This window comes from Aquarana catesbeiana, linkage group LG02 (assembly GCF_042186555.1).
Source record: "Aquarana catesbeiana isolate 2022-GZ linkage group LG02, ASM4218655v1, whole genome shotgun sequence".
Taxonomy (NCBI): domain Eukaryota; kingdom Metazoa; phylum Chordata; class Amphibia; order Anura; family Ranidae; genus Aquarana; species Aquarana catesbeiana.
The window spans coordinates 103,508,769-103,523,164 of NC_133325.1; the positions used below are offsets into that span (position 1 = coordinate 103,508,769).

Sequence of the window (14,396 nt, forward strand, 5' to 3'; positions counted from 1 at the left end):
ATTGATTTTGCGCTTGATTGTTTTAATAAAGATTTAATAAAAACACGAGCAGGTAATGCAGAGTGGATGGTTTCTTGCATGGGATCATTTCATTTTTGATGTGGAGATTTGATGCTCCAATCACAGCCATTTCCTAGCCATACAAGTTGAGCTTGCTCAGTAAGCTTCATGATGATGTAATTACAAAATTTACATCAAGGTGCTTCCGGTTTCTTCCCATGCACAAGTGGAACACACGCTGTTCTTTCCACTCTATCCTCAGTGTCAGGCTAAGGCACATCTAAACGTAAGCAGACAATCAGGTGTAAAAAAAAAAAAAAAAAATTATATATATTTCACATCCATCTGGTGAGCAGCTTTCAATTCAGAGCACATTAGGTGGAGAATGTATTAGTGAAGGAATTCCCTCTTGCTTTTGAGGTGGGCCTACTAATCCAGACACATCACTGGATAAAAAAAAATTTATATAAAATATATATAAATATATATATATTTTATCTAATTGTACTTTGAAAATCTACCTATATTGTGTTTTTTTGATACAAGATACAAGGAAACATTAAACATATTCATTTTATGTTGTATGATGAGAATTTAACCACTTAGCACCCCTACTCAATTTTGTTTCACTTAGTGACCGCCTCAGTTTTTGGGGAGCAGCTTTATACACAAAGGTATTTATTGCAAGGTTTTCTCCCACACAAGTCACTTACCTGCTCCATGTAGTAGTTGTGCACATAACAGCCCTAATCCTCATGTCCACTGATGCTCCTGGTCCCTCCCTTCTGCTGAGTGCCCCCCAGCATGAGCCGCTTGCAGTAGGGGTACTCAAGCAGGCTCTTTTCCAAGCTGCTGCTCTTTGTGTGCACATGCCATATCTTAGCCTTGCCCCCACTCATTGGCAGTGATTGCCAGCCGATAGCTCCCGCTGCTGTCTCAGTGAATGAGGGAGAGTCCCTAAAAAGCAAAGGCCCTAGAGCCCAATCACCAAATTGTGAGGCTTGGAAAAGTATTAGGGGAGCTGCTACACAGTTTACCTTTATGCATAGTAATGCATGAAGGCAAGAGCCTTTAGAACCACCATATTAAGATGGGCAGGAGGCTCTTGGCAATGGCCACACAGCCCCATTAACTGGTCCCAGTTCTGGATTGAAAACACTTCTTCCCAAGCCATCCTTCAGTGTAATGGAGGTTTTAGTTGGCAGTCACTTTCCTGAGCCAAGCCCCCGCAGGAAAGGGTTGTCAGATGACTGGCTTTGTGTAAATAAAGTGGGTGTTTTTTGCTAAGGGTGCCGATAGCCTTGAGTTGGGCTTTAAACTGATTGTTCAACTAGTCCCAGCCAGTAAGCCTTAAGCTTCATTTTCCAGTCAGCTCAAATTAAAACCACACACACCTTAAAATTAACATTTTAGCATTAGAGCCCATACATCAAGCGCAAAGTGATTGGCAGCATTTCTAGTAGTTCTTGCTGAAAGTGTCATGGTACACACAATATGCTGATTGATTGCCAGAGATCCAGCTCAAGTACTCCAACAATTCTTATAGGAAAGATTTGAAACTGCTTTAAAGTCAAGTGCATGTGTAGTGGAATCACACAGACGTTGATAGAATCTTATAGGATTTTATTAAAAATACAAAGATGACAATTCTACAGGAATACTCCGAATTGTTTGCCATTTCTAAAGTCTTTGATATGACTTGAAGCCACTACTTTTCTGTATGCAGTTAATCACCTCTTGTCTTGTTCAAAAGGGTAGGGTCACAAGAGAACATAGGAGCTGGCACGGGCCCATTGAGGCAAGCTTTGTGGCAGTCAATGAAATCCTTGATCTGCTACTGGGATGCAGACCTTTGGCCAACTTGAGTCTTCCCTTGTTGAGTAATGTAGCAAGGTGAATGACAGCCTTGGAGCCAGCACCGCCAAACCAGGTCTGCTCTGTTTCTACTCCATTAAGATGCCCTCAGTTGGGTGGCAGACAGCTAAAATATTGGCCAAGTCATCTACAGTATTGTTAAAATGTTATAATCCTAACTAGTCATAAAAGTGCAAGTTAAAAAAAAAAAAAAAAACATACAATTTAAAAAAGCCAAACCGACACTTAGCCAGCAGTGTCTGCTTAAAAATTTAGACCAACACGGTTGGTCTTGAGGTAAGTGCTGTGCAAGTCATTGAACGTGCTATTATCACAAAGGAAGTGTTGCAGGGATTGCCAGATGGGATACTTGCATGTACCTACAAGGACAGAAAGCCAGAGTTAGTACCAATATTTGCTTTTGAGTAGCAAATGGTGTACATGTACACTCACTTACTTTGGAGCCTTGTATTTCTCCCAAATGGCTTGTTGTGACTGGTGAGGTGCATTAAGGCAGGCTCTGTGCAGATCAGCCAGACAAGGTGCAATATCACTCAAGGTGTAACCAGTAAATGCTTGAAGGGTACCAGGCTGTTTAAAGACAAAGTCAAAGTAGTAGCAGCAGCTTAGCTTTTTACAAGTATGTTATTTAAAATCCCAAGTGAAGCAGCTTTGATACATCTTAATTGTAATGCCTACTCTGAAAGCAAGCCCTAGGCCCCTTGCACAACTTGGGACTGCAAAGTTGCATGACAAGTCGTTGGCAGTTTCCAATGACTAACATTAATAGTCCCTGCACTACTTAGTCCGACTTTGATGCGAGTTCAGGTTCATAAACCAAGTCTCCCTGAAATTGCGGCTGCAAAAGGACAGAAAAAAAAAAAAAAAAAAACCCCCCCCTTTGAAGTTGCAGTAGTTTGAAAGGGGCCTTAGAGGAACCAAGCTGAAGTTTGAGACCATAGCAGCAGATTCAGCCAATGTCAAACATGGTGGTTCAAGCAGGACACCAACTTTACTGGCTAGATTACTATATGCTCCAGTCTGATCAGTGGCCAATTATGTGGTATGAAACAAGCCATCAGCAACTGTTCTTGCCACAATATATGCAGCCAGCAACAAGTCAGACACTTCTCTAGATTAAGGGACACAGCAGTCTCTAAAAGCACTTTACAACAATTGCATACTCACCCAGAAAGTTCTATTGATTGTATAGTTGGCCAGACAATAGGCTGCAGCAGCCGTCATTGAGGGAACATATGTCAAGAATGGGTCCACCTCAAGCAATGTCAGCTCCGCAATGTACTAAGGGGAAGGGAAAAAGTTAAAAAAAAAAAATTAGGCCAAGCCACAATTTTTTAATCAAGATGCTTTAGTTTGCCAACATTTGTCATTAAGCCCATTACTAATCTAGCAGCAATAAAGCCTGAATTTGTTGCACCCAACTCCCACTGGTTGGAGTTAAGGGTTTCTTTTCCAGTAGTTACATCTAGAAAGCCTTTAGATTTTAAGATCCAAATGCTCCTTCCCAAGCCGCAAGGCCAGCAGAACACACACACACACACACACACACACACACACACACACACACACGTTTTAATCTACACTCAGTTCCAAGCTTCACACCAAGCCTCCACTATCCAAATGTTCACCTTGCTGAAAAATTCAGTTACACAAAACTTTTGCTAGCAACTTAGGAAGCCACTTGTACCATAGCAAGATGTTCAGCCTTTGTGCCAACAGCTTGCTTGTGAATATATTGTAGCAGGAACTGGTTGATTGTAGGTACAGTCAGGTCAAAGGCCAACACTTTAAGCAGCAAGTGTTCCATGCGCAGCAGTTGTTTCTTTGTGTAAGTGTCATCAGTTATGTACACAAACTCATCCACATCAGGGGGATAGATCTCTTCATATTTGCTGTAAGAATATAGCAACCTGTTAAAATTACAAATCAACCAGCAAGAATTTCATGACAATGCAATATAAAGTTCCAATTCTCAAAGTACACCTACAGGTAAGGTAACCGTTACCCCCAGCCTTGATGGGCTGACCCCAATAGCAAGTGTCAAATTATAGAATCCCTGATCTAGTGCACATATTTCTCTCCTGCCCCATTATTTCACCAGCAATCTGGCACGTCCTTTGATATGATATATGCCATTGGTTAAGCGTTATCCTGCCTTGTGCTTTTCTATAGTTACCCAATTCCTGTGGAACATACTACCTGAGATCTTTTGAGGAAAAGAAAGCTAGCACAGGATTGTGGCAGTCAGTTTAAGAATTTTTAACAGAATACAGTTTCTAAAGTGGAGCTCCACCCCAAAGTGGAAGCCTTGCTTGTACCCTTTACTGACATTTAGCACTTTTGGGGGCTTAAGATTGTCACAATCTATGAAATTTATAGCCCCTCCACCCTTGTAGCTGGTGACTTTTTAATGCAGGCTAAAACGCAGCTTTATGCCCAGGTTCACATTTGCATGCCATTCACACCCACACTGCAGAGCTGATAACATGTCTGCAGAGAGTTCAGTCAGTTGAATGGCAGAACTGACAAAGTGTAGGGACTTTTACTGCACAGGTGTTTTCACCCATGCGATTCTTTTCCAAACCAAGTTTGCACTGATCTGAGAACCAATGGGGGGGTGCGAGTTTGTCATTGTACTGACACCCGGCAGGTGTTTGCAGAGGGCAGGAGAGATGCATTGCTACAGTGTAAACCTAGGCCAAGTATGCCTTATACCTCCCATTAACTGCTGAATCACCTTTGTGTTGGTACCCAACATACATACTGTAGTACTAGCAATAAGCATACTTACGCAGCCAGTAGAATAGCTGCAGTTCCTACAAGTTGCAGCTTTCCTCTTAGTACAGACATACTGGACAAGAATCTATCCAGGTAATTCACAGCAAGATATAGCGTCTCATTTCGAAGCTTGTACTCTTCTCGGACTTCAACAAGCCAGTCCACCAAGATGGCCCGCATGGCTGATGTAATGTCTGGTTGCTTCCTCATGTAGTAAGGTTTGGGTCTATGTGTAACCTAAAGGGATTGAATTTACAGAAGTTAAGACCCATCTTTTGAGCAAGCTTTTGCTACAGAGCTTTAGTTGTTGACTGCAAGGTCACAGCTACTTTTACAAGCACAAAGCAGCATTTCATAGGACTGTACCACAGACACAACTAGCAGAACTTCTTTCCACATTTGTATGGAGTTATAATGGACAGACTGGCTATAATAGTCAGGCAGGCCTTGGCCCCATTTAGTATAGCCGCTACAAAAATTTGCAAGCTTGAAATATTTTGAACCAGCCACAACTGCAGATTGTAACAGCAATCTAGACTAGCAGTAATAAATTACCAATGGTTGTGCACACAATAAAAATTCTAGACTGATCAGTACAAAGGCACTAGTCCACAGCAAGAAGGGCAACAAATCAATGCTTATACTAACCTGGCAAATTAATCCCAGTTTAACACTTGAGCAAAGCAGGAGTGGGAAGAAAAGTTAAATAGCTGCTGGTCCAAGTAGATTTAATATGAAAACTCTAGGTCCACTGAACAAGTTGTTTCTAGAAGAGCAATCCTTGGGCAAATAGTGTACACATGCATGACAAAATTTGGGTCAGTGTACCATGTAGCTGAAAACTGCATTCAGTCCATTTAAAGCAGAGCTTCGCACATATAAACTTGATAAACATTGCTTAGCAAGGGACATGCATTCTACAATTATGCTACTGAAAATTACCAGTTACATTTACTGGCAACTCCTTTTCTAGGAAATCTTCCAGGATGGCACACCTGAGATGTAGTCCACCTGACATGAAACACATGCGGTTAAAAGGCCTCTCCCTTCCCTCTACACCTCAGTTCTGCCAAAGTAATAGGTTATTCTGGTGAGAGAGGGAAATTTTCCTGTAGCAACATCAAACCAGGGGTGAGAAGCAGGCCTGCTGTCCTTTAAGACTTCCTAGAAAAGTAGTTACCGGTAATTTCTCATCTTCCAGGATGGCACACCTGAGGGGATGGAGAAAGGCCTACCACTTGTAAGACCTTCCAAATGTCAGATCCTGAGGTGATAGCAATTCCACTGTTTTTAGGAAGGTGTACCACTTAACTCATTTGGCTGTCTGACAGATCTGTTCTATTGAGGCTCTGGCTCTCTGCCCATGAGGCAGCCAGAGATCTGGTGGAATGGGCTTTGAGGTATGCCATATCAGGAACCCTGCTTGCTCAGATGCTATACCTATAGCCTGTCTGATCCACTGTAGTTCTAGATGCTTGTCCTCCCTTTCTGGGGCTGCCAAATAGAACTAAGTGGACTTCCTGAAGTCTTTCACCCCACATCTGTAAACACATTTTGACATCTAGCAAATAAAAGATCATTTTTTGGGGTTTTCACAATAAGGGCAAAATCATCTCCTGTGATCTATGAAACTGGAAGGCAACCTTGGCAAGATAGTGGGTCTTGCCTCAGAACAACTCTATCCTCCAGTACCAACAAAGGGCTCCTTAATTGAGAGGGCGCTTACTCTGACTGTAGTGATTGCCAGTAAAAAGGGTAAAATTGAGATTTCATGGTGGGAATCTGTTAATTTTTAATCTATAATCAGAGGCTCCAGTGCAAGCCTCTGGTCTATAAACAAACAGTGCTGCCATTTGTACTTTAGGGGCAATCCCCTGATCCACCCCAGCCTGCAAAAACGCAATTACCACTGGTATTAAAGGTCCAAAGTTTTTCCATCCTGGCACCAGTGTGAAAAACATTCTAGATCTTGGAGTAGATCTTTCTAGTGACTGGCTTCCTAGGAGGGTCTCAATAACCCTTTCAGAGCATCCCTTGTCTGACAGACAATCTCCTCAGTATAAAGCTTGGGGCGCGCGCAAGAGATTTTCCAACAGATAGCCTATTAGAATCTGCAAGATATAGGGGCTCTTGGAGACCTTTCTCCACTGTGGAACAAAGTGAGAAAGTCTTGACACTGATGTCACTTTGGCTGCTTGTTGGGGTTTTTGGTTCCAGAAAAGAGCAGACCACCAGTCTGTCTGTCCTGACCCCCCCCCTCATTTCCCCTTGTGATATGGCTGGAGAGGATATGTGCAGCCAGTCACCTATGTTCCTTGCTATGCAGGCTGACACCAAGGCAGGAGCCATGGCTGCTGCAATGGCATCCATGCAGTAGCGTTTTGGCCCTTCATGTTACCCAAGTCCTCAAAGGACAAATAAGATTTGTGAGACCTGTGAAAAGGGCTGCATCCAATTTGGGAGTCTTGAAGAATTCCCCCCTTTGGCAATTGGAAACCTCCTTATCCATATATGAGTTTAAGGACCACTCTGGGTCCTTCCACACTCAAAATAACCTTTGAGATTCGAAGAAGACCTTGGGTTGAGGTTTTCCCTGTACATCTTATCCCAGGTTGATGTTGGAGGCTCTGGGATGTCCTCAGGTGTAAATTGCCCTGAGTAGCTCCTCTGTCGTGCATGGGAAGGAGGTCTACTGTGCTAGGAACATGCACTGTCCTCTGTCCTGGCTTCTGAATTTTCTCCCTCTAAGGAGCTTTGGTCTGGCTCCCCAAACTCCTCTACCTGAGGTGAGGGAGAGGTCTCTGCAGGGTTCTCAGGCTTCTGTCAGAACCCCCCCCCCACCTTGAGGGGGTGCTGTCCCTAGGCCCTTTTGATGCCACCACTTTTTTTTTTAGAGATTGGAGCATGGCAAGCATCTGACTATACTGAGAGGAAGTCCCTCATCACTGCTGAGGTTTCCTTGCCCGAGTTTGTGGATGCATCTATAGGTTTCACATGATCCTGTGGGAGCTTTTCATTACAATAACCACACCCTTTTTGCTGGTGGGGCTTAGACTTGAGCCCCTTTAGCAGATCCACTGGGTTTTAGGGAGGCAGATTAGACAGTGCCCATAAATCTTAAAAGGCTGTACATCTCCACCTTTACCCAACCATGGAAGACTCACCACCCATGGCCTCCTCCTGGGCTGCACCCACCACTGTATCCTCTCCATTCCTGGAGACACTGACTTGTTGTGGATGGGAAGATAAGGGGCTAGTGGGACCTCTGGAAATTTATGGGCCTGGCCGCTGCTATTTTTTTGCTGGAGCCCCACCACTGAAAGTGAGTTCGGCCTGTAGCGTGAGGCCATTTAGGCATAGTCCGGCACCAGAATTGACTGCTACCAATAGCAGGTCCAACAAAATAAACGTTTTGCTGCCAGGAAAATCATGAACTGGGGTGCAGGGGCCTTTTAACCTCATGTGTTAATTGTTTCCCCGTCAGGTGTATCAGTCCTCAAGTGTGCCATCCTGGAAGAGGACTAGAGAAATTAGGGTGCTGTAAATTGCCTCTAGCAAGGTTATGGCATCTTGCCAAAGCCCCTGAACAGCAGTTAATCTTTAGGCTGTCAGATTTGCAGCACACCAAAAGATATGCCATGCTCGGTTGCTCTGACAGTGTATTGCTGGATTTCAAACAGAATAGGCCCTTATTTTGACATAGCTATACCTGCAAAAGGGGCCAGAATTAATTGATCAGGACTTACATTGAGCTAGTTAAGACTGAAATCTTTGCTCAAAATGTTTGTGCTTAGACATCACAAGGCCAGGAAAAAAAAAAAAAAAAAAAAAAAAAAAAAACACCCCACACCAGTATAACTTGCTGTTTATACTGCTGCAATATTGCAGTCCTGCTAGGATTTGCTGATACACACTAAATGTACCCCATAGATGCTATAACTTGCATAAACCAGTCAATATATGCCTATTGGATTTTTACCAAAAATTTGTAGCAGAATACATAATGCCCTAAATGGATGAATATACTGGATATATTTTATAGCAGACGTTAAAGTCTCAAAATTGTTGGTCTGTTTATAGTGCAAAAAATACTGCAGAGGTAATATATTGCCATAAAGTTCCATTTGTGAAAATAAAAAAATTTGGGTACAGCATTGCATGACTGCACAATTTTCAGTTAAATTCAGTGCCCTAATGCACTGCAGAAGGGTAAACCTAAAGGTCAAGTGGATATATGTAGCTTACATTAGCATGTAAGCAAACCTGTATTAAGAACATGCCATATCTGAATACTTGGGTCCCTTGCTACTAGATTTGAGCCTCTGACCCAAAACCTGGAAATCTAGGCTTTTAGTGTCGGTTACATTTACAGCCAGACCAAACTACCATTAAACAAAAATTTAGTAGAGGTCTTACTTCAGCCTGACGCAGGTAAAGATGAATCTCTTCAATGTACTCAGAAACTGCAATGACATCAGGATCAGTTTCAGTGGTATCTTCAGGTTCAGGAGGAAGAGAGGAGTCCACCATCATTGGAGAGGCTGCATTCAGAATATACAAGTGGTCAGTATTTCAGGCTTTAACCCATGCCAAGAGCCACTAGTGCAGGCAGACAAAAACGTTACACACCTGCACTGGCATCAAGCAGCAAGGTGAACTTTTCCTTCACAACATTCGCATCCATCTCCTCCAGACTGGGAAGTTCCACTTCGTACTGATACATTTCCTGAACTGTCTCAGGCTCATCAACATAGATGGAGAAGCACGGCTTGGAGGGCACTGCAGCATTTGTGGAGATGATCTTCCCAGGGAAAAGAAATGCATTCTCATTTCCAGAAATGGTCTTTGTAGGAGCAGCACTCTGTAAATATAAGAACACCATTAGGTGTGGGAGAAAAACTATCTAGCATACCATATTCAAATCATGGTCTGCAATATCCAGAGTGAACCATAACTGAGGCTCAATTTTTATATTCCGCCACAAGTTCCATGACAATAAGCACGTGGGCCTTTAGGAGTAATCAAAAATGTCAGCGCAAACAAATTGGTGAAGGCAAGTAAAAAAAAAAAATTTTCAATTGCAATATGTAAAATATAGCCACAAAAAGATTGTACAAGTGGTGAAAAAAAAAAAAACAGTAAATTTGGATTTTCTATAGAAGTGACCTGTGCAAATAAGGTCCACTTCTACAGAAAGTCTAGTTTCCACCACTTACAATCTTCTTGGGCTATATTTTATTCATGACATTATGGTGATTACTTTTGATGTTGTACAAACCCATGTTGCATAATTTGAGGTGCTGCATGGTTTTTCTGCTAGATCATAAAGTAGAACAATGTTCACATAGCAACTGGTACCATTTCTATGAAAACCACTGCATACAAACACAAGAGGTCAATGGCATGCCAAAAGGCTTTATCCACTTAGTGGGTGGATGGTGCCACCATATAGTCTTGGAACAGGAAAAAACCCACACACAACTTAAAGCATTATTAAACTAAAAATATAACACATTGATGCAGCCACCACATCCCCCCCCCCCCCCCCCCCATGATCTGCTCAACACCTCCTGTATTATACAGACATCTCTGGCTGAAGGAGCACAGGGCCAGATATGGACAGCAGCATTGTCAGTTGGGGTTTGATATACTAGCAGATTTAAATACTCTAACAAATTGAAGACAAACTTAAACTAATGTTTTGAGCAGTTCCAGCAAACAGTCCATTTAAACACACTAATTGAGTCCAAACTCCAGCTAACACTTTAATCTGTTACAGCAAAGTGTTTCCTTCTGGGATAAAGGTTTTACATAATAGCTAATCATTTTTAAGCACTCCTGCCAGAAGTTAAATGGTCTGTCATCTCTGCAACAGCAGTAGATCTTGCTGCCTTACTGGATCACCATATTAAAAAGTAGAAAGCCATCACATCTAAAGCTGGCTACACATACAATTTACCCTCCAACGATGTAGTACAAGGGCTTGTCTGATTGCATGCAATTTGAAGTTTAAATAAATCTAAAAAGGAAAGTTATATAAAAAAAAAAAAATTTTGTATAATGTGTAGCCAGCTTTAGATTTGTCAAGCTGCAATATGCTTGCTTTTGGGTTAAATACTGAACAAAAAAAATATAAAAAAAAATTGTTGAAATCAGAACAAAGGTATCACAGGCTTGTGATGCTTTTATTAGACCCCTTTCACACTGACAGTTTTCTGGTGTTTTGGCACTAAAACTAGCACCTGAAAACTGCCTCCCAAATGCTTTCACACTGGAGCGGTGCGCTTGCAGCATGTTAGAAAAAGTCCTGCAAGCAGCATCTTTGGGAGCAGTGTATATAGCGCTCCCAAAACTCCCCTGCCCATTGCAACGAACAAGCAGCACTTCTGAAGTGCCACATAGGAATTTGTAACTGCTTCTTTGGCCGCTAGCAGGGGTTATAAAAGCACTCCGCTAGTGGCCGAAATGCACCCCCTTAAACAGCAGTAAAGAACCGCTAACACAGGCGGCTCCGGTGTGAAAGGGGTGTTAGTGAGATTGTTAATCAACACATGGCATGATGGTAAAAACATTGAGCAAAGCCTTTTTTTGGCAAGCAACTGAGACCTTTCCTGGGCAGTTAGGTTCACACTGAGCTGCAGAAATTAAGCCGTGTGAGTTCAGCTGAACTTGCATGATTTCACTCACAATTTCAGAGACATCCGTGTGGGTTTCTGCATGGGTGTGAATGCAAATAGCAAAAAGTACAGAAACTACTTTTTAAGTCGGTGCAGCATGGCACTTAGGATGGTGCCATTGATGGAAATTTGACATGTCAAACCGCTCCAGTGTGAATTAGGGCTAAAATGTAGATTATACCTCCAGCCTCTTGAGAAAAAAAAAAAAAAAAAAGTAGGAGTTCTAAAATGCAGTTTTCCACTGGACGGACACACGAATCAGAGGAGATAACATGCCATTTGCCTTGGAGTTAATACTTTGACTTTTTTGGTTGAATTCACTTTGGTTAAGTTCTATTGGCAGATAACATGTCATATTCCCACTTGGGTACAGTGTTGTATGAATGCACTTGCTGGCCTGGGCAGGAAGGGGGTGTGAACATGTTTAGTATTGAAGTGGTTAAACATTGCTTTGGGGCATCCAAAACAGGGCATTTGCAGACAGCATTACATGACTAAATGTTTTTGCTGAGAAAGCAATGGGAGCTTTTTAACTGCAAATGACTTTAAGCTTGTTGAAGTCATGCTCAGCCTGTTAAGCCATTAGGGCTGTCACATTGAATAATCCCACCTACCAGAAAAGTCACAGCATTACATGTCAACAAACAGATTCTTACCACAGTAAGGGACCGGTGCCGCTGTTCATTCTCACTGAGGACTCCAAGTATAGATCTTTGGGGCATCATGTTAGTTGGAACCCTCTGCTGGGTGATATGATGGATATCAAAACTTCCCATGCCAGCATTTGCCACAGCTTGGCTGCTTGATTTGCTGCGACGCATTTTCAAACTAAAAGTCTGCAAACTAGGAGGAGAAAGCCAGAGATGTTCCATTAGTGTACAATCACTCATTTGACTTCAAATTAGGAGTTTGGGGGGGGGGGGGGGGGGGGGAACACTTTAGGCAGGGTTGGATCCCAGCTAGAATTGTCAGCACACGCTGCCCATACAAAATCTACATATATGAACATCCTGAATATGAAAAAGGAGACACCCTTGCAGATCACATGTGATGCAAGTTCAGCTGTACAGATTGTATGTATGGCTGAATTCGTATCACATTGACCAAAAAAATTGTGCAGGACCTTTTTTGTGAACACCCATGCAATCCGATTCCTGTCAGAATGCACACTGCGCTATGTGAATTGATCCTTTGGGGGAAGGGGGGCCTTAACCTTTTGACACCTGCAGTGTTTCACATAGGGCAGTGCAAGTTCTATGCGATGCAGGAACCGGCACTGGAATTGCACTGGTTCCTGCATCGCATGTGTGAACCAGCACTAAGTAAATCCCAAATTCCCCAAGTAAGATTGGAAATATCCCCAATAGGGACACTAGTTCTGGTGATCTGGGGGTCCCAAGGAGTTCCCTTAATTTGTAAGGATTCCCTTTTAACTTCCTGTTTGGCAGCTATGGGGCAGAAAAAAAAAAAAAAATAGATAAAGTTTGCCTACTTAAATAGGCGGCCAATGGAATGGCTGGCCTTCTATGTAGCCTTGGCTAAACCATATGCTGTGGCTGCTGCCTGGAAACAAATAATTAAAACCCCAAGCAAAGCAGTAAATAGCACAAATTAGGTTGCAACGTGTAGATGTTACACAATTTAAACAAACATGACAAGCCACATTGCTGCAAGTTCCCCCCTAAAAGCAAAAAGATGCCAAATCGTCCATTTTAAACAGTACTCACTTTCCCTGGCATAATGACTATACTCCCAACTGCCATCCTGCTCCTCAACAAACATGCTAAAGGGACCTTCCTTGGACAGGGAGGGCTGCCAGAAATAAGCCATGAAGTCAGGCAATGGTACCCCAGTCAGTGGCAGCTGATACTAAACTTTAGGGAGCGGCAAACAAATCCCCACCCCTCCACGGCACAGTCCCCCACACTCAACTTCTGCCAGCCAACCCAATCTGCCTCCTGTCAGGACTGGCCCGGTGGAGAAAACCAGAAAACAGCAAACAGTGATTGCTATTGTCACAAGTGGGTGGGGGCTCAGTTCCCTGCACCCCAATCTTTTGCTAGCCAATTAGAGCCTCAGTCTCTAATCACTTGGTTTATAAATTGGGGGGGGGGGGGGGGGGGGCAGAACCCCTGATGGACCAGCAGCACCAAAGTCAGCTTATGCATTGTGCTGAATTTTAAAGCAATGTATTTAAAACATGCAATGCAAATTAAAAACACAGCACATTTAACAGCTGTAGTGTGAAAGCAGTCTTAGCCTTGTTCACACTGGTGCCAGTTATGTGATTAGACAGTTAACATTCACACCCCATTGTCAGCAATGGAACCATTCAACCTGTCACCACTCAAGTCAGTGACTTTGAAAAAAGGTTCCTGCACTTAGACTTGGGCAATAAAAGCTGGAAGCTGATTGGTTACTATGCAGAGCTGCACCAGATTCTGAGTGCACCAATTTTTAATAAACCAAACAAGGGAGGGAGGGGGGGGGGGGGGGTAAAATAGAGATGAATCTCCCCCATATAGTTCATCATATGACAGGTAAACAATGACAGGTGACACCCAACCGCTCCAGCCCAGACACCAGGCTCTGAACCCCCAGTACCCCCCATCCTCCGGGGGCAGAAGTGACCCCCAGCACCGATCAGACAACACCCAGCATCAGATTATCACCCCGAAGCCTCTTACCTGATAGCTCTCCGTACACTGCAGGTCCTATTACCGGTACACCCTGTGAACACAACACTGCCCCTCCCTCCCTGCCCGCCCGTTATATAGAGCTGGTGATGGCCGTCAGCTGTGTGCGGTGATCGGGATCAGCTGTAGCGAAGTTCCCATCCGGAGGACAAGGCGGAGGAATCGGGATCTCCCTGAGATCACCGGACTCAACACTCCGAGGTTTTCAATCCACCCGCTTCTGTCCCAGCGCACCAATCACAGGCGGCCCTGCTACAGGTCATGTGACCCGTGTCACCCTGGTGACAGCAAGCGGCGTGCTCGGAGGCAGCAGGAGGCAGCGCGACCATGGCAACCCCTGACAGCTCTCTGCAGAGATGGGCACACTACA

At 43.4% G+C, this 14,396-nt stretch overlaps 1 protein-coding gene across 1 annotated transcript; it reads right to left on the reverse strand.

Moving 5' to 3' along the window:
• Window positions 1-1,615: 1,615 nt before the first annotated feature.
• Window positions 1,616-14,175, reverse strand: CCNA1 (cyclin A1). Its single transcript, XM_073617865.1, has 9 exons — window positions 14,018-14,175; window positions 11,987-12,173; window positions 9,283-9,514; window positions 9,070-9,194; window positions 4,667-4,890; window positions 3,563-3,767; window positions 3,043-3,156; window positions 2,312-2,445; window positions 1,616-2,234 (listed from the first exon to the last, which is right to left on the reverse strand). Exons 2-9 carry the CDS (start codon window positions 12,149-12,151, stop codon window positions 2,186-2,188), a joined length of 1,248 nt encoding a protein of 415 aa, XP_073473966.1. The 5' UTR covers window positions 12,152-12,173; window positions 14,018-14,175; the 3' UTR covers window positions 1,616-2,185.
• Window positions 14,176-14,396: the final 221 nt, after the last annotated feature.

Bases quoted from the DNA above. Each gene is read 5' to 3' on its own strand.
- CCNA1 (XM_073617865.1), bottom strand. From the start codon at position 12,151: ATGCGTCGCAGCAAATCAAGCAGCCAAGCTGTGGCAAATGCTGGCATG. The intron at 9,515-11,986 runs GTAAGAATCTGT...TTATATTTACAG, and splicing joins GGCACCGGTCCCTTACTGTG to AGTGCTGCTCCTACAAAGAC. The intron at 2,235-2,311 runs GTAAGTGAGTGT...CTGTCCTTGTAG, and splicing joins GAGAAATACAAGGCTCCAAA to GTACATGCAAGTATCCCATC.